The sequence below is a fragment of the Salvia miltiorrhiza genome, chromosome 4, assembly GCF_028751815.1.
Source record: "Salvia miltiorrhiza cultivar Shanhuang (shh) chromosome 4, IMPLAD_Smil_shh, whole genome shotgun sequence".
Lineage (NCBI taxonomy): Eukaryota > Viridiplantae > Streptophyta > Magnoliopsida > Lamiales > Lamiaceae > Salvia > Salvia miltiorrhiza.
In genome coordinates this window covers 19,820,774-19,842,239 of record NC_080390.1, presented here as the reverse complement: position 1 = coordinate 19,842,239, position 21,466 = coordinate 19,820,774, and the positions used below count along the sequence as shown (strand labels likewise).

At 37.0% G+C, this 21,466-nt stretch overlaps 1 protein-coding gene across 1 annotated transcript; it reads right to left on the bottom strand.

The window, feature by feature from the left end:
* Positions 1-5,442: 5,442 nt before the first annotated feature.
* Positions 5,443-10,315, bottom strand: LOC131023683 (uncharacterized). Its single transcript, XM_057953240.1, has 13 exons — positions 9,812-10,315; positions 9,189-9,280; positions 9,047-9,066; positions 8,481-8,724; positions 8,301-8,396; positions 8,100-8,215; positions 7,911-7,991; positions 7,506-7,629; positions 7,208-7,257; positions 6,378-6,468; positions 6,266-6,301; positions 5,929-6,026; positions 5,443-5,711 (listed from the first exon to the last, which is right to left on the bottom strand). The coding sequence occupies exons 1-13, from the start codon at positions 10,114-10,116 to the stop codon at positions 5,595-5,597; spliced, it is 1,470 nt and encodes a 489-aa protein (XP_057809223.1). The 5' UTR covers positions 10,117-10,315; the 3' UTR covers positions 5,443-5,594.
* Positions 10,316-21,466: the final 11,151 nt, after the last annotated feature.

The following is a 21,466-nucleotide window of genomic DNA, read 5'->3' as shown; positions in this document are numbered from 1 at the left end:
TTTAAAATCTCCGACATCCATTAATTAATCATAGCTCTGACAGCCTTAATTAATTAATCTCTTTGTAATCCTTAAGCAGTACCACTCAAACTTTATTATTGCGCCTGAACTTAATCAACCTGCAGGGTTTAGCGCAATAAACATTATTGAGCTCCTTAAGGGGATGTCATTATCCTATACGGATACGAGTACCAATACAGATAATCAGATATCATATATTAACTGCTATCACCCAAGATACAGAGTACTCAAGTTACTATATAACTCTTGCTCATAGTAAGTCAAAGTGATAGACGAATCAATATATATATATCTGACATCTTATTAGTATTAAGATCTTATAAGTCACCGAGATCTCTAATTCTTCACTTAAGTCAGATAGAAGAATATATCTCACTGTGGTCCTATCAATACGTATTACGTACCAGTATAGATAAGTAGTCAAGACAAACTACTTCCATCTATACCGCAACCTAAACCAATAACTTGTCCTAGAGTTATTTCGGTTGTGATCATATTATATCTCTTAAGGTTAATCCAATTATATGGTCTTCTGTGATCTACAACACACCATATAATCTACTTATATAGAGATAAAGAACATACATATGCAATCATGAACCCAATCAGATAGGAGATTAAATAGTGAAAACAGGAATCATTGTATACAAGCATAAAACGTTCTTGCTTTCAGTATACAAATCCAACAGATACGATATTGGCCCTATGATGGATTACTATATCGGTATGGATTATTGTGTACATGGATGTTGACCGTCAGTCGTCTCTTAGTCGGCCGATCATGGTGATTGAGAAGGAGGCCTACTTCTCTTCACACGATGTGTATTGATTGTTTTGCCGTACTAAGGTACATACATATTATTATTGTCTGCGAACTCATATCTCTACTATTGATTAATTTTGACGTTTATTATGATATTGCATGCACAAGTTCTTTAAAAACTCAATATTTTCTTTGTTTGCATTTAAAATGGGCAAGTTCCACATATAGCTCTAAAGAGCAAAGATTTCAACTATTTTTGGCTTATGTTCATTGAGTACTCTGTACTCAGCCCTGCATATGTTTCTAAATGTGCAGGATAAGCGAGGATGGAGAATGGGCTAGTGCTAGCGAGGGTTTTGTTTCTCATGTTCACCATGTACCGTGATTTCATTTCTTATAGTAGTATTATGATATGGAAGTTTATTATTGAGTCAGTCGAGGAAGTTACTCTCAGCTATATGTCTCCACACATATAGTCTGTTTACGTTTTGCTGCGATACTTTGAGAACTTTTGAAACCTTGAGACTTTTGAATACTTTAGTTTGTCTATTTTGTAAATACTTATGAAAATGATGACGCTTCTGCGCTTGTGATGCCTATTATGATTATGTCGATGTTGATATTATCTTATTGTTTGATTTAGCATTGTCTTATTGATAGCTTCCGCTTGATGTTTAGTCAAGTTTCTCATTTTTTACCTCTTTCTTTTATTTAGTCGTACGATACTCAATCTACGATATCACTAGCTAGATATCGGGCTGCAACAACGGCCATGGAACCCTCAAACCAAGAACTTCTACAACCCAAAATTCCAAAGACAAAGCTGCCCGAGCCAGAGGCTATTGTGTCCACGAGACCACTAACCAAGTGATCAAGAAAGAGAAAAATGAAGCCTGTGCCCATGAGGTTGAAAACTGACTGGAGAAAGTTCAACATTGGTTGGGAGCTTGGTTTTCAAGCACAAAATTTGGAGAAATTTGGCATACGGTCTACGAAGATGCTGTAAATTGCAAGGAAATGATGAAGAGAGTATATGACCAGTTCCAATTTGTCATGGCCAAGCGATTCGTGTCAAAAAATTTGAACATGGTCGCAAAATATTTCTTTATGATCCAGACTGAATAAAAAGAAGCGTCATGCCCACAACAATAACTAGGGTGTTGGTCAGGAATCTACCTAGTAATTTTTTATTTTTTAGTTTATTTCAATTTACTTTTCTTTTTCTTTTAGTTTAACATATAGCTAGGTAGTTGACTTTTACATAGGGTATGATTTGTTCATGGCATACAAGTATGGAAGTATCAAGGATGAAGTCGTTTTAAGTTCTGATGTTGAGGGCAAGAAAATAGTTGTTGTGCCCAACACAATGACCAACGAGATCACAGAGCAGTTGGATAAAATGGAAGAGTCGGGTCGTATATGATGCCCTCAATGTTCGTTTCCAGTTTGCTAGATTGAGGTATTTTGTTTACCCCTCCTCTAAAGGATGCCATCCCGTTTGTTTTTTTAGGTCTTTAGATTTTTGTTTTGTTTCGTTTTTGGGTCTATTGGTGATTGACCGCTCCTTGGTCAATCATTTGTTTGTTGTTCTCGAGTCTATTAGTTTTAGGTTTTTGCCGATCCTTCTTTTTCACCCACTTTGCCCATGGCAATGTGTGTGGGCCGGTGAGAGAGGGGGATCGCTTCTTCTTCTTGTTGTTGTTTTTTTTTTCTTTTTTTCTTTTTTGTTGGTGTCAGTCCTTCTTATCGACCCACTTTGCCCAAGACAAAGTGTGTGAGTGAGAAGGATTGTATTTGATTGTTTCTAGTCTTTTTGGTTCGCGAGTTGGCCCAATTGTTGACCCTCTTTGCCCAAGGAAAAGTGTGTGGGTGGGAGGGGATGGAGGGCGTCTACCCATCTTTGTCTATTTCTTTGTTTTCTTTTTAGTCGTCAGCATGTGATAGGAATAATTTTGTCACCTTGAGCGTGGTGAATTCTTTAGACTTTGCAAGTTTTTAAAGGTTTTCTAATTTTGCATGATCATATGTAGACAAATATGACGAATCAAATTGAGCATGCCTTGTGAGTTTTGGGCCTAATTTTGTATTAATCATGACCATCATAACTTTTTGGTTCTTGTGTGTTTGTGACAACCTCATTTTGGGTGTAGCTAGAACATGCGTGCATTTCTTAATCGAGGCCCTATTGACCTAGATCAAAATGCTTAAAGAACTTGGGCAATTTTCTTTTATTTAGCCCACTAAGCCAAAAATATATTACCCGTTGTTATTTCCCTTGTTAGCCCCTTTGAGCTTGAAACGTTCTTTCAAATTCACTAAAAATTTAGACATGAAAAGAATAAGCCTTACTGGTTTAAGATGAATCAGGAGCAATTAAAGGAGAAAAATGATGGAAATTAAGAGGTAAGACGCTCAAAGCAATGAAATGAAAAATGAAGACAAAATGCCTTAAACAAAAAGACGTAGGAAAAAATTAGAAAAGAAATAATCTGAAGTAGTTCACGTTGTATGTGCTTAGGCCCGTGATAAAAGGCATGAAATCCATCTAGGCCAAGATAATAATATCTTCACCACGAGTTTAAAATGACCTTAGCCTAGATCCAAATTCTTCCCACCTCATGCCTTAAGCCACATTACAACCAAATAAAATACCTAAGGATAAGTATTTAGAATCTAGTCTAAATGATGGATATGTAGAAAGCATGCAAACATGTGGCAAGCCCATCTTGAGCATAAACAATAAACCCAAACACAAGATTGGAGAGTGTTGGTGAGGAATAACTCCATAAGCTCAGTCCAAATTTTTATTGTCTGATAGTTATTGCATTGAATTTACTTGTTGAAGTTGCCATATTCTTTGTGACTTATTTTTCCTGTGTAGGCTGATTTTTGTGTCTTGATTTTTTTTTTTTTTGGGGCAAGTTACGCTTGCACGCTTGAGGAAAAACATGGTTAAAGTTTGTGTGTCGAGTCCAACTTTTATGCTCATTTTTATGTCGTGTATAGGTTTAGATTGAGTCGTTTTTCTTTATTTAGCAGTTTTTTGTGTCTGGGAAACACACTAATGAGGTTGGGCTAGAGGAGGCTGAATTGGCACAACGGAACACTTATTTGGGATTTGGGCATGAGAATTTGCTTGTGTGTATTCCTGAAGTGCTTGGCTTGATTCAAATATGATCTAATACATCTTGATCAGTTAATTGATCACTAATTAATTGAGTAGACTTAGATCACCAATAAATCGAGATTATAGGATGTGTATGATCACTTTACGTCTTGAGAATATTGTGAGAACGAAAGATTGAAGTAGATTATGGTTTGCTTTTGTCAATATTAGGTCTACATGGAGGCTCAATGTTTCTTAGTTTAATTACATGTACTGAGGTGTCCTCGTGTGTGGTTGGTCAAGATGGTTAACTAGCATGTAATGAGGTGTCCATCTCCCCTCCCCCCCTTCCCCTTTTTTTGTTGTGACACGAGAAACAACTACACCAACTCTATGTGAAATCGATCATAACTTATCACTGGCACTACGCTTGTTTTGGACAAGCCCGAAAAGGAATACTAATCAAGTTAGTTGGAACGAAGGGAGTAATATATATTAATATATCATATCATATAAAGAGGCAAAAATAATGCTCCCTTCATCCTGAAAAAATAGTCCTAAAAAGAAGTAACATGAATTTTAATAAAAGTGGTTGACTATATTTTAAGTAGAGAAAGTATTCCAACTTAGAGGTAGTGGTTTTAGTGGATAGTGGGAATAAAAGTGATTAACATATATGGTAAAATAGGTAAATAAATTGATATATTAAAGGTAATATATTATGAGAAAATGCCTATCAATATAGTACAATTATTTTTATGGACATCCCAAAATGTAAACTATAACTATTTTTCTAGGATAGAATAAATTATAATTGTATAACAAAGTTGCAGTCATGTTCTCAATAAATTACATAATTGTAATAATATATTAATATATTAAGTACTCCCCCCTGTCTCATGAATCTTGACACGTATTTCTTTTTGGGTCGTCCCATGAATCTTGACACATTTCTAAATAAGATAATAATTAGTCAAAAAATAAAGGGTCTTAATTACATTCTCTCTCCTACTTTATCACTTTATTACTTCTATCTCCTACTTTATCACTTTTATACTTTATTATCTACACACTTAAAACACTAATCTACAATTCCTTAATTCCCATGCCGAAACCAAACGTGTCAAGATTCGTGGGACAGATGGAATAATTTTTTAGAAGGCATTTGATTTGGTGGATATATGCTAAATGAGATTGATATGATTAAGAGAATGATTAAATAATTCATCTAACTTTGGAGTGATAAATAATCAATTATTTGAATGATTAGATGCATGTAAAATTATCAATCACATACCTAATCATGCAAATCAAATATTTAATTAAGATAAATTATTTTACCAATCATGCAAATCAAATATTTAATTAAGATAAATTATTTTACCAATCATGCCTTATCTCTCAAATCAAACGCATCCTTAATCACATCTTATCAATCATAAAAAGTACACCATCTAAGAAATGAAAATGTGGAAAAAAGATGAGCAATTAACTAAAATGTTCCTATACTATATATTATGGAAGCCGATTAAGGCAAAAAAACACAAAGCACTAGATTATAGATACATATATAAATTATAATCAAATTTTATAAACTTTTTTACATGTTATCAATTAGTGAATCTTCTGAGGCCATAATATACCTGAAATAATTGTTTTTCAATAAAGGAAAAACTTTATGCATGTATATGGAGCAATATTAAACTAGTTGGAGCCAAACTCTCGATTCCACCTTTCGAGTTCAGCCCACTTGCTTCGCTGTAAGCTAGGCCTGATAACAGTCATTGCCTTCTGAAAATCTCCATATCTTAACCTCCTAACCTGAACATAGCAACACAGAGTTTTACGGATGCTCAGTCTAATTACAACAACGAGAACTTGAATGCTTCCAAACACAAGATGTGAGAGAGAGGCTTTAAAGCCAGATGATGTAGCAAATTAGGCTAGTGACATCAATATTGATTCTTGTTGTGGATTTTTGGTAACTAAAATCGGTGGAGGATTAGCAGATGAAAATAGTGGAAGATTATATAATAACCTGATTTGCCTGGACTGTGAGAATGTCTGCACCTAGCTCTCTGATTGGCATCATTGCAGCTTCCTCACACAAAGCTTGTAGGTCGCTTCCGGAATACCCTACAAAGATAACATTACCACAGTATCATATCGTGGTTCTGAGCAATACTCGTGATTCAGTACGAATTTCTCTGTTGTTATTCTGCAGGAATGACGTGACAAGTTCCTGGCCAAAATATTAAATCTAGATGATAGTTGTAGCTCATGATTTTTGGTAATTTTGTTCAATTTTCCATCTAGTTCATAGACGACTGTATGCTCAAGAGAAAACAAAGATATAACAGCTACTTTCGCCTTACCATCAGTTTCAGCCACAAGTCTCTCTACATCTCTATCTGTTTTACAAGAATAATAAACCATGTTAGTATCATATATTTATCCAACTATGATGAGATAAAATCATGCTTTTACCCGGCAAAGAAAATGCTTGACCCTTGAGCTTATGCTTCAGAAGAACTCTCCTAGCATTTGCATCTGGCAAAGGAATGTAGATTCTTTTTACCTGTGCAAACATACCGAAAGGGAAAAAGAAATTGATGTTACAGTTAGCTCGCTAGAGGTTCTTGAATGTATTTAACAACACTTTCCAGCCATTTTCCCTTTCCAGAATCAAACTTGCAAGTGGCCAAAAATAACAAGAAAATAACATCCTTAAGCAAAACCAACCTAATTAAGAACTTTCATGTTTATTCATAGACCCCCAAGGCATATGTAATGCATGTGCACATTTGATCCCATCTGAAGTATAACTGTTCTCTATGCACTTGGTCAACCCAATTTATTTTAATAGAAAGACAATTGGCTTCTGAAACATCTACATATAAATGCCAATTTCAGTGAAAAAGAACAAAGGTGCTGGCCCCCAACTTTTTTAAAATCCAATATATGGATTGCATCCAATGGAAGTTGTACAACAGTATATTAGATAGATGCAGCTTTAGGTTGTTCTGTCTTTGCTTGTTTGTTATATTCTGGAGACCTTGGTGGTTATTATGGTACTCTTTTTCCTTCTGAGCTTTTTCCCGTGTGGGGGGTTTTACTCACAAGGTTTTAATGAGGATATATAAGTACCTCTTCTTTGCCCCGTTGTATGCCCCTCCCCGACTCTTTTGAGTGGTATTCCCTTTGTACTTTGTTTTTTTTGTCTATAATAAATTTATTTACCCACCAAAAAAAAATAAAAATCCAGAATTCAGTTAATAATCATGCCACAAGGAGTAGTTTTGTGAACTCTTGCTAACCAGTCTTCTAAGAACTGCATCGTCCAATTCTTGGGGTTTATTGGTTGCACCTGCAATAGCATATGAATATGTGAGAAATAGAAGAACATAGCACGATAAATTATAGACCAAAGAGTGTATTCCCATTTAAACATGGAGGTTATATAGTTGCTCAGAAATGAAGGTTAGGCAGAAGATATATACACAAAAAGACGAGAACTGCAATTACACCAACAATAAGATCTCAAAAATATCTGTAACAAAATTGAAACACACAAGATTGATCAAAGAGATAAAGCATTTGGATGGTAAAACTTACCAATGACAGTAACTAAATCACCAGAATTTGATGCTACCCCATCAAACTGAACTAGAAACTCAGACTTCAACCTTCTACTTGCTTCATTCTCATTCTCTGTTCTTGTTGACATAATACTATCAATCTGCGTCCAAAAAATTACAATAAGTTCACAGGAACAAGTCAACCACCACTAGCTCAATTTGTGGAAAGTGAACCATAGATATGGCACAAGAGGGATGCTACACAAAGATAACCGCTAATCACAAATTCTAACAATGATTGTAGGGCACTAGGGCAGTGATACTCCATTCCTAGAGGGTGCCACATAGTTTTCTTAATTCATAGAGGCACTTATATCCGCAACGTGATGGAATGGAAGTTTGTAATTAGAACCCCGCAATAAATTTCAGGACTGTACAGTACCTCATCAATGAAAATCACTGATGGCTGCCTGGAAATGGCAACCTGAAAAAGAGTACGAACAAGCTTTTCGCCCTCTCCCACCTACCATGCAAACATACGAGGACTTTAGATAGTACACGTAAACAGAACAAGGGCTTAGACCCACCTAAAATAACATGTAAGGAAGGAAGAAAGGGAGACAAGACACACCCACTTTGATGTCAGTGAAGAAGCAGAAACATTAAAAAAGGTAGCTTCAGATTCTGAAGCAACTGCTTTAGCAAGCAGGGTTTTCCCAGTGCCAGGTGGTCCAAAGAGCAATAAACCTGCAAAAACATTTAGTCCCTAAACTTTCATCAAGAAATGTCGTCCAGTCTACTATTTATTATGTAATTCATTCCCTAATATTACCTTTGGCTGGTTTTCGAAGTCCAGTAAAAAGGTCTCTTCTTTTTGTTGGTAGAATAACCATTTCTGTCAATGCTTGTTTTGCCATCTCAAGACCAGCTACAAGGGCAAAGTTACATTGAAACATTGAATATGGCTAAAGACTAAGAAGACATCTCTAATGAAAATATCACAGCCACTAACCAATGTCTTCCCATTTAACTGAAGGGCTATGATCAACAATCACAGAGTTTATCATCTCTACCAATTTAGCATCATGACCACCAGCAGATCCCTGAGCAGATTTTTGCAACGTTGAAGCATTGTTTCCTTGACTCCTCAGAGCAGGACCAGCTCTGCTACTGACAGAAACTTTTTGTGCTGCCACTTTTCTTGGATGTGAAGCCGAAGATGAAACTATCCCAGTTTGCAACTTTGGTGATGTGCTCTAACAAAATGGTTAGAAGGGAAAAATGGGTTAAACTGGTGGTTGAACTCCGCATAATTTCCCATAGACATGCAAGTGAAAAGGTGAAGAAATATCACTTCCTCCCTCCCAATTAAAGGTACAGAACTACAGGTCATCATGACAGGTTCTCCAGTTTCAAGCTTTAAGCACTAATGTACTGTACAAAACTCTTCTGTAAAACCACCATAACAGGTGACACTATTAGGAGCTCATTTATAATTGTCTTAGGGGAAGCACATTTATAGAATAAAGGATACAAAATCCAGAGACTAACTTACAGGTCAGTTAAAGCTTTCCATACCTTGATTTCTGATGATCCACCTGAGATAGGCAAGAAGGCACAGAGGAGCACATCAATTTTTTATTTATTTTTTGACCATCGAAGGTGGCAAGGTACTTGTTTCAAATTTAGGAAGTTGCTAAGGACGGAAGTTAGTAATAACCTGTTCTTCGAGTTAACGTTTGCAGTCTGTCTGCTACTTGACCCTGCCATTTTGATATCTTCTGCCTATAAGATTTCACCTTCTCCATTTCACTATGGGAAATTATACAAAAATGAAAACAAAGATGCACCAAGAACTAAGTTAGTTTAATATACCAAGATGTGGGAGAATCAGCAAGTACAACTGACAATGCAGAATTCAGAACATTTATCTTCTTACAATAATCATCAGATAGAGAATTTATTGAAGATAAGAATGCATCTCCTATTATGGATCTGATTCATATTTTACTGCATAGATATCAACTTTAGGACATGTATAGTTCAATTTCTCGTGTGAAGATTTAACTTTCGAACTGTCACGCAATCCCAATATGCATATGTGCTCAAGCAAAAAAATTCACAATTAAACAGCATATAATAAAAAGGGTTCATACAGTTAAGATACTTAGCAGACAGATAACCAACTGTAAGTGAGAAACGAACGCACTCACATGTCCAAATTCAATTTTCCATTAAATCAATAAAAACCTAAATCATGCTGCACACCCCCCATTAATCAATATGCATAACCGTAGAAAAACACACAAATTGATAATTCCAGATTAACCACCATCGCGATACCTAGAGGTGATGTACGAAGGCACAGGAGTGGAAACCGCTTCACCCAGTATCCTCTGCGCATTCTGGTAACAAAAAATGGCGTCGTCAGGTAACCCCCACTCCTCAGCGCGAACAGCCTTGGCGATCTCCTCTTTGGCCAAATCAAAGTAACCTTTCAGCTTATAAGCGGTCCGCTCATTCCCCGTCGAAACACCGCCCTCCGCGTCCATCGCTCCGCCGCCTGTGGTGCTAGGGTTTCTCTCAGTCTGTACCGAATCGGAGAAGATCGAACTAAAATTCTCGATGATATCTTTCAGAAAGCTCATTCTATGAAAACATTCATCCGTCACATTGGCCGATTCGAAGATTTTCGGAAGAGAATTTGAAGAAGAAACTTTCTGCAGTCAGTGGCTTGAGAATTGCTAATTCGAGTTGCAAACTCAACGCAGCTCGCAAAATTGACTTCTTGCAATTTTACAATCCAATTAACAGATTCCGTTTGGTTTTCTATTCACGCGATGTCTTTTAAAATTAGGCTCAAAATTAAAAATGTCCACTTATATATGAAAAATAGTTACTCTTATAAATTTATTGTATTTATATTTTTGAATTCATTGAATTAATTTTGATGTCTCCATTGTATTAATACTTATGCGATAAAAGTTTTACACAATTTCATAATTTTATACTTTCTCAGTAAAATTAATGAAATATTAATTGATATTGATCAAAAGGGATGATATTTTCTTCATTTTTTGAATTTAATGCTCATCGGCTACCTCAAATTACATGTGCACAATTAAAATTTTTGAGATAGCCGCCCACTTAAAATTGAGGTAATTAAGCTGCTAGCTCGAATTTGCTTGGCCGACGATTACCTCAATTTTAAGGGGATCGCTACCTCAGTCTTTTTTATTTTGTTTAATGAGGCTATATATCCATCGGCTAGCTCAGTTGAAGGAATATTTTGACTGTATCATTATTATTCTATTATTTTTTAAATTTTAACCACGTCAACCCCATCTATATCGGTTACCTCAAATCACATGTGCACAATTAAAATTTTTGAGGTAGTCGCCCACTTAAAATTAAGGTAATAAAGCAGCTAGCTCGAATTTGCTTGGCCGATTACCTCAATTTTAAGGGGATCGCTACCTCAATATTTTTTTTTTATTTAAGGGCTAAATGCCAAAAAAATACCTATAACTATATGACTCATCGCGTTTAGAGCTGTCAAACCTTGCGGGCCGGGCCGGCCCGACCCAACCCAGCGGGCCTAGGCAATTTTTTGGGCCGGGTCGGGCCGGCCCAAAATTTCAGCGGGCCTTGAACATTGAAGCCCATCCCGGCCCTATACGGGCCGCCGGGCGGGTCGGGCCAAAACGGGCCAAAATTTAATAAATATATATATATATATATATATTTAGTTCCAAAAATTAATAAATTAAATCAAATTTAAAGAAAAAAATTGAAGACAAATTCGATGAAACAAAAAGGGCCTTAAACAATCTACTTCTAAATTACGTAATTTTGACTAAAATTAAATGTAAACAAATATGACTAAAACAAAATGTAAACAATATGAATACAAGTAAAAAACAAAAACTAATTGCAAAAACAACAAAAATTGAAAACGGTTTATTCACAAATTAATTAATACAGTAATCAAATCAACTGGAATCAAATAACAACCACCTAAAATAAATAAATCTTTCAAGTAAAAATAATTTAATATTGATTGTTGATTGCTAATTTAAATCCTAAGTTAGACTTCGACTCGTCATTGTCGTCAATTGAAGAAATGGACTTAGATTGGGTTGGGTCCATTGGAATTTGGGAGGAAATATAAATTTTCAAAATTTTCACCTTCTATATTGACGGGCCAATTTAGGCCCAAAAGCCCGACGGGTTTTTTGGCCCGCGGGCCGCATGGGCCGGGCCAGGGAGGCCCGGTTTTTTTTGGGCCTTGAAAATCCTAGCCCAACCCGGCCAAAACTACGGGCGGGCCCATCGGGCCGGGCCATTTTCAGCCCATTTTGACAGTCCTAATCGCGTTTTACATCGGTTTCAGAATTTCTGCCTTAGTATATCCAACTAACCCTCCAATTGCGTTTTGCACACTATGTAGTTTTCCGGCAAAATTGAAGCTGACTTGGCAGCCGGACTTATCTACGTGGCAAGGAATTTCGATATTCAACGCGACGTCGCTTTGCCTCACGTTTATTTGAAAGTGTTATAACAAAACATCGTCGTTTTTCTTGCAATTAAAATTAAGAACCCTTGTTAGGTCCGGAGGGTCTCGAATTGGTGTATGGGGGGGAATACACCTATAGGCTATTTTCGATCTTTTCAAGAGATCCAAACGAAACTTCAAACACAAACTCATACACATGTTTACTAAAAAGAGTTTTGATCACAACAGGGTTGACGACTGATACTGAATACTCTTCCGTAAGGAGTTATCAATAAAGTCAAAAGAACTTAACTGATGCACGTAAGGCTTCAGTCGAGTTTGATAAACAGAGATGTTATAAATCTTACTGACTATCAGATGATAGATTAGTCAGACTGATAACACACGCAGCGAAAAACTTTTATTTCGCAATAGCCTGTGAAGTTTCTCTTTGCAATTAATCAGTTTTCAGTTTATGAAAGGAAGAGCACACGTATGAAAGTAAAAACTGAAAAGCTTTAAATAACACAGAGATTTTTACGTGGTTCGAAAAATACTTCCTACATCCACGGTCGGTTGATCAGACCAACAACTTCACTCTACAAGTGCTTACTGGTGCACTGCAAACCTGAACATGTGCTTACGGGTGCACACAACCGAAACAACCGAAGATCCAATCTTCAGTACCAACACACCTTGTTGGATTTCTCACTCCTAGCACGCACTGGGCACTAGGATCTCACGGAGACAGAACGCCTTTCTGAACTCCTTTACAACACAAACACTCGATTCAGTCGGTTGAAGGGAAGTTTGAAAACTTGCCAACTAAACTTCAAAGAACAAGTTCTTTGCAGTTAGTTTGACCTAGGCTTTGGATAAACGAGGTTTGCCTAAGGTCTAAGAGAATTTATTTAATCAGCAGTGACTGATTTTTGGCTTTGGAATTCTCTACTTCGATTCAAACTTTGGAGAGTCTGGGCTTTAGCTGAGAAATAATTTTGGCAGAGTTTCAGCTTATGTCGTTGAATCGGTGAAGATTGAAGTGATCCTCGAGCGCTATTTATAGGAGAAGTCTTGAATAGATCTGTTGGCGGAGAAGGTCTTCAAGATTTCTTCCGTTAGAGAGTAATTTGAACTTGGGCTGAGGCTTCAATCTTCGAGGTTCCTTGTTTGGTGAGAACGACTATCTTGAAGAGCAGGAGATGCAACATCTCTGAAAAGGTAATCACCAAAGAGGAGTGACCCCTGCAGAGAAAGGACGATCCTGAGATCTCTGCATTTAATTCGGCTGTACTTCTAGAGTGCGTGGCTTCCTTTGAACGTTGGAGGTTCAGTCCGAGGAAGAATGTTTAACTGATACTTGACTTTAGTATCAGTCCGCTGATTCCACGTGGCACGCATTAAGTAATCAGTCAAAATTGATTCTTCGACTGGTGCTTCAGTCGGCAACTTCAGTCTTCAGTCTTCAGTCCTTCGTTCTTCAGTCTTCAGTCTTCAGAACAGCAAGCTAAACTAGAAAAAGAACTCTAACACTTGAGTTCGAGCAGTTCTAGTCTATTACAAAAGAAACCTATTGATTTTGGTATCATCAAAACAAGGATTAGGATATTTCATTAAGTTCCCAATAATTTTCCCTTTTTTGATGATGCCAAAACCACACAACAGTTCTAAGCAAGAAAAAGGCAGAACTCAAAGCACAAGTTATTAAACAGGGTGAATACTATTCCCCTTTAACAAAAGATCCTAAAACTTGTACTCAGAGAGAAGAACGCAACAGTTCAAACAGAACAAGGACAAGACAGAAAAATATTAATCAGAGCCTGGACAAAAAGTTATTGTCTTCAGGTTGAGATCAAAAATAAGTTATTTTTCATTAAAAGAAAAACTGATGAGACATCAGTCGAGGTACAGGGCAAGACAAACAAGGGAGCATAAACAACAAAGAAAACACATGGGAAACCCATGGACTCCAGCAGTCTGCTTGTCTGCGCCTTGAACTTCTTGGTCTTCATCTTCAGTCTTCATGTTCCTAAGCTTGTTCCATTCACACTTATTTTCCGTTGACTTGAGGTCTTTAATGAAACGTCATCCTTACAACTTCTGGTGATCCTTTTACTTTACCATCTTCAGTCTTTCAAGAAGATGCAGGGAACTACCTTCGAGAAGGTTTTTCTCTGACTTCCTACTTTTCCCCTTTTTGGCAACATCAAAAAGAGAGCTGATGATGGAAGCTATGATCAGACGGTACTTAACTCCGATTCTCAAGAACTCGTGAGAGGACTCGAGAAGAGGATGAGTCCAGAGATGCAGAAGAGAAAGATGCCAGTGGGGAGGTGAGAGGTGAGAAGGGAGACGGAGAAGTGAAGGAGACGGAAAGGTGGAGAAGAGCAGTGTGAAGGAAAGGAAAGTATGCATAGCATCTTGGAGATATTCAAGAGATGCGGCCATACATACGAACCTTAAAGGGAGAGGGGGAGAGACAAGAGGTGGTGAGGAAGAGGAGTGATAAAAGTGAGGAGGGAGACAGAAGAAATGCATGGCGAGCCTTTGGTGAAAGAAGTAGTACAAAATAGGGCTCGTCATACATGCGGGGAAGGAATGTGAGGAGAAAAAATCAAATCAGCGATAGTCGTGAGGACTAACACTGTCGATATTGTGCCGGTTGACAATGAGCTCCTGCTCATTGTTGTTGCACACCATGGAAGCTCACAAAAGATGTGAGAGAAGCCTGAAGGCCGGGTGAAGTCCTCTTTGGAGAGAGTGACTTCAAACCGTATCCTTGAGAACCAAAGAGGTTTATTGGTGCCGGGCATGAGGATGGAAGACACTCACGTTGCTGGATATAAGTGAGAGTAGAAATAAGTTTGATGTCGAAGAGACGTTGAGATCCAGTGGAAGGGTCCGGTGTAGACCAAATATGTGAGCGTCAATCTCCCACTCCATGACTTCGCAGTCATTGATTTCTCATTTGTCGGAACAAAATTTTTCTCTGTAACTTTTTGAAAGATTGAAATTTTCTTCTCATAGTGAAGACTGTGGAAATTGTTAGTTGATGTAGAAAACAAAATAAGACATCAAGGTATAAATAGACCATTTTACCAAGAAAGAAGAAGAAAAAGTTTTTCGAAAACTATGCCTAAAACGGTTTTGAAGGAAAATTTCACGTCCGCCGTCACTGCAGAGGACAGAAAGCCTTCAATCTCATATTTTCATGCTTTTGGTTCTCGGTGTTTCATTCACAACAATGACAAGATGAGATTAAACACATTTGATAGGAAGGCTGATCCAGGAATCTTTCTTGGATATTCTGGAACTGAACGATCCAGCAAAGCCTATCGAGTGTTTAATTCTCAAACACTTTGTGTTGAACAAACACCACATGTTGTTTTTGATGACTCTACTGATGATTTCAGGAAACAGGAAACTGAAAGAAGTGTTGAGAACACTTGTTAGGTCCGGAGGGTCTCGAATAGGTGTATGGGGGGAGGAGAATACACCTATAGGCTATTTTCAATCTTTTCAAGAGATCAAAACGAAACTTCAAACACAAACTCAGACACCTGTTTACTGAAAAGAGTTTTGACCAAAACAGGGTTGACGACTGATACTGAATACTCTTCAGTAAGGAGTTATCAATAAAGTCAAAAGAACTTAACTGATGCATGTAAGGCTTTAGTCGAGTTTGATAAACAGAGATGTTATAAATCTTACTGACTATCAGAGGATAGATCAGTCAGACTGATAACACACACAGTGAAAAACTTTTGTTTCGCAATAGCCTGTGAGTTGAGCACGTTGTTAGTCTTAAGTTTCTCTTTGCAATTAATCAGTTTTCAGTTTACGAAAGGAAGAGCACAAGTATGAAAGTAAAAACTGAAAGCTGTAAATAACACGAGATTTTTACGTGGTTCGGTAAACACTTCCTACATCCACGATCGGTTGATCAGACCAACAACTTCACTCTGCAAGTGCTTACTGGTGCACTGCAAACCTAAACATGTGCTTACGGGTACACACAACCGAAACAACCGAAGATCCAATCTTCAGTACCAACACACCTTGTTGGATTTCTCACTCCTAGTACACACTGGGCACTAGGATCTCACGGAGACAGAACGCCTTTCTAAACTCCTTTACAACATAAACACTCGATTCAGTCGGTTGAAGAGAGGTTTGAAAACTTGCCAACTAAACTTTAAAGAACAAGTTCTTTGCAGTTAGTTTGACCTAGGCTTTGGATAAATGAGGTTTGCCTAAGGTCTAAGAGAATTTATGTAATCAGCAGTGACTGATTTTTGGCTTTGGGATTCTCTTCTTCGATTCAAACTTTGTAGAGTCTGGGCTTTAGCTGAGAAACAATTTTGACAGAGTTTCAGCTTATGTCGTTGAATCGGTGAAGATTGAAGTGATCCTCGAGCGCTATTTATAGGAGAAGTCTTGAATAGATCTGTTGGCGGAGAAGGTCTTCAAGATTTTCATAAGTACTTTAATCGTATAATTTGGTACTTACTCTCCATGTGTTTGACCCCTTGTGGTTCATGAATTCCTTAGAGTTTGCAACTGCACTTGAGTTATCACGAAGGTGATCCTCTCACGCAAACTAGAAATCACTCTTAGATCCTGAAGATAGTGGTCAAACCAAAAGGTTTTACCTCCCAAGGAAAACACATAGATCGAGGTCATTATTCTTTGTTCTGGTCAGCCTGGAAATCCGAAATCGTATAATCCAAAAAGGAACTAAACTGTCTAACTGGTAAACTATCCTTATTCTCTAGTCAGGGACTTGAAAATATAATTTACCACAGTTCAGTGTCCTTAACTAGGACTATACAGATATCTTACAATCATGCTAACTGCATAGAAAATATAAGATCTCGTACATAGCAATCCATACATGAAGCTATATACTGTGGAAACGTAGAATACTGCCTTCATTTCCTCAACCTTAATAGGCATCTTAAGACATATGTCTTTAGATAAAGGAACGCCATAGCTCAAAGGTTGCAATCCTTTCTTGGCGGTATGCATACTAAAACGAGTATTCTCAGTATCAATGTAAGACACTCGAGATAAGCCCAACATCATTTTCTAGTGATCCCTTATAACCTTGATCACAAAGATGTATACTATACCTCCTTAGTCTTTCATCTGAAACTGTTCGGATAACCACTACTTTATGTCTGATAATAACTCCATATTGTCGCCAATTAGGAGGGTACTATCTACATAAAATGCAAGATAAACCACGTCACCGATGACACAAGGTGCTTCTCTTCCTCCCCCACGTAACCTTAAGGCTGCTGCACATAGATGCCTTACCTTATCTAAGGTAATAGTTTTAGAAAAACAAATTTGACATCCATTTGCCAGACCTTGATGGTTTAAGACTTTAAGTGAGATGCTATGAGTAAAATGGTCTGAATTCCTGAGCATAGAAACTGGCGAAAGAACATCATCATAATCTATACCCTCATACTGGATATAACCTTTCACCACCAGTCTAGCTTTAAAAGCTACGACCTTGCTCATTCGGACTTATCATTCTCTTGTATACTCACTTGCAACCTATGGCTTTACGGCATTTTGGTAGCAAGATTTTTTCTAGTATACAACACATAGTATTAATGGATTGCTCCATTGAGGTGTGCCAGGAATCTATATTCTCGTCTCCCACTAATTCTAAGTAGATATCTAGGTCGATTTTCTTATATTCACTACCAGGGACCGAATCTAAAGATTCTCCCAAGAACATAAATCGATCGGGTTGTCCCTCCCACTACGATGGAGTTGTGGTGGCACGTATATGTTAACAGTGTGTGTAGTGTCTTGTGGTACAAGCTCTTGCACACTTGGCTTGAGTTATGGAATCGCCTGTCTATTGCCTTCAATTTTTGAAGCACAATATCTGACTTGGATGAATTATTATTCACATAGTCCACTTCTAAGAATCGTTTGTCATTGCTAATAACCATCTTCTGATTCTTTAGGACTAATTGCAAAGATGCATAACTCATCATCGAACATATTTTTCCAAGAGTGACCTATTTCTTCTCTCCACCACACCATCTTATATAGGGATTACACGATGTAGTAAACTGGGTTGGAATCCCAAACTCTGATAATGCATCAGAAAAGATCATCCCTAACACATTATTGGCCCTTTATCCCCTTTGCCATGAATGACCCTGATCTCCATCTTTTCCTCTATACAGGATTCGCAGGTTCCAAATGGTACAATCCGGACTGAATCCAATGTACTATTTAGACACGAGCCTTTGGATCCTGTTAAGATAGATGTGACCTAATCTAGGGTATCAATATATATGTAAGATCCTCATGAAAGATTAGCCTTAACTTCTCTCATTTTTTTTGTTTGATGATGTACATGCAATATAAAGGTATTTTGTAGACAAGTTATAGTATGAAGAGAGATGTTCAAAAATACCAGAATAGACAACTTTGTCATTTCTTATGATAGAAACACTACTATCAAAAATGGCATAAGATCCATTTATTCAAAATTTTAGAACATGATAAGGAACTCTCAAGAACTAAACTATGTCTTTAGGACTTAAAGACAAGTCTCCAATTGCAACAACTGCGACTCTATGTTGGATTTGTATACTGAAAGCAAGAACGTTTTATGCTTGTATACAATGATTCATGTATTCACTATTTTATCTCCTATCTGATTGGGTTCATGATTGCATATGTATGTTCTTTATCTTTATATAAGTAGATTATATGGTGTGTTGTAGATCACAGAAGACCATATAATTGGAATAACCTTAAGAGATATAATATAATCACAGCCGAAATAACTCCAGGACAAGTTATTGGTTTAGGCTGCAGTATAGATGGAAGTAGTTTGTCTTGACTACTTATCTATACTGGTACGTCATAACGTATTGATAGGACCACAGTGAGATGTATTCTTCTATCTGACTTAAGTGAAGAATCAAGATCTCGGTAACTTATATGATCTTAATACTAATAAGATTTCAGATATATATGTTGATTCGTTTATCACTTTGATTTACTATGAGCGAGAGTTATATAGTAACTTGAGTACTCTGTATCTAGGGTAATAGCGGTTAATATATGATATTTGATTATCTGTATTAGTACTCGTATCCGTATAGGATAATGACATCCCCTTAAGGAGCTCAATAATGTTTATTGCGTTAAACCCTGCAGGTTGATTAAGTTCAGGCGCAATAATAAGTTTTGAGTGGTACTACTTAAGGATTACAAAGAGATTAATTAATTAAGGCTGTCAGAGCTATAATTAATTAATGGATGTCGGATATTTTAAATACGAGGATTTAATAAGTCTAAATACAAGCCCCGACTCATCACCGGCAATAAAGGGGTAAGTCAATATCGGTTCTCTAGTGGAATGAACTGATATTTATAAATTAATTATGGTCTGGGCTGATCATAGATAAATTAATTTATTTGAGGCCCATCTTTATTCCTGGTATCTGGTCCCTGGACTGGCCCAATGTCTCCTAGCCTAAGTAGGGCTAGAAATCGCCCCCTACCTATAACTGGCGCCCCCTCCCTTTGTTCTGTATTATAAATACAGCTGTCGGCTCTCAGGAAACACACACTGATAATTATTAGGGTTTTGAGAGCAATAAGGAGGCGCAAGAAACGTAGGGAGATTTCTAGCTTGGGACTTTCATAGCTCGTTGTCCATCCAACGGTGAAAGCTGAGTGGGATACAGTCGAGAAGATCAGAACTGGAGTCCTTTGACACGATCATCAACGACCTCTGCATCCGCTTCACAAGTAAGTATTTCCTAACACCTATGTGCAGCTGTTAAATTCATAGGAGCATGTTAAGATTAATCGTTGTATGATAAATTAATAATATTCCAAGAAACGATCATCGGGCAAACGGAACGTTAATTCAATTTTATATTCCTGCACTCTAGTCACGTTGCCTATGAAGACAATCATCTCATCACTTTTCAGCTTCCTTGTCAGCTTAAAAAGCCATGCAAGGTGCAACAATCATTATCAGTTTTTTTTTTGTTATCCACTACTCACAACTGAGTATAAAACGAGCTGACATGTCTCAGTTACTACAGCAAGTGAAGTACCTTAATCCTTTGCCTTGAGTATTGAAAGAAAAATTCTCCAATACTTAATCTTATCACACCACTACTCCTACTATTTCCTTTGTCTTTCTTGCCCCTTGGACCTTTCTTCTTCCCGTCTTTCGACGAAGAAGATGGCCATCTTTTAGCAATAACAAGTTCTTGAGATTTAGCATGATGCTAAGAGCATCACCCATGCCCTGATGTTAGAGTTGCAAGATTTGTGACATTATTCTCATAATATAACATTCAGCCACACTATTCGTCACATGCCACCTTTTATGCAGTTCATTTTTACCATCAGTTGTCTCATGTTTGAACAAATAGAATGTGGAGTAGTAAGCAACACAAAAAATTGTGCTAGTTTGTGATGAAGATAAACTCCAAAAAGTGATTCCATATATATATATATAGACCGGCTAAAGACTTTTTGCAAAAATAAATAAACAGTAGGAGACATAGACATATCTGAAAGTAAACAATTAAACATGCAAGAACATGAAGCACATAATTCGTAACAATAATATTGTAACCTTTTGATAAAATAATATTAATGAAACCTCCAACAGCCCAAGGAATCTCACGAGTAAGCCACGTTCAGTGTGGACGTTTACACATGAACCCCTCAACCAGACTATTCACCTAGTCGTTTAATTTCCATCCATGTAAATTTAACCTTTTTGACAAAGGAAATTAATAGTTGGACCTTAAGTAGACCATATCATATTCAAGAAGGGACTCCGTTGGGGAGTTGTACATTGTATTTGAAATGATATCTAAGCAACGACCACAATTTAACCTTGACAATTAAATTCTCGAAATTAGCATACTCACTAGGACCATACCGCTTTCAATTTAACCTCTTGGTTATCTTATTTAAAATCCATCCTCTAAAGTACTTATGAAAATCATACGAGTAAGCCACGTTCGTGTGGACGTTTACCGCATAACTCCCACTACTTAAATGGATTTAAATATTTTTAATAGAAATCTCAACTTAACAAACTTGTGAAATCAAATATGAAGTAAGCCACGTTCGTGTGGACGTTTACTCATATTCTCAATCACTTTGTCTTGAGACCGCATGTGGAGGTCTACATAATTTTAAGAATAAAAATTATTAAGTAATAACCGCAATCTAACTTTGAAATTAAATTCTCGAATTTGACATACTCACTAAGGCCATGCCGCATTCAATTTAATTTCTTAGTTATCTTATTTAAAATCCATCCTCTAAAGTACTTATGAAAATCTTACGAGTAAGCAACGTTCGTGTGGACGTTTACCGCATAACTCCCACTACTTAAATGAATTTAAATATTTTTAATACAAATCTCAAGTTAACAAACTTGTGAAATCAAATATGAAGTAAGCCACGTTCGTGTGGACGTTTACTCA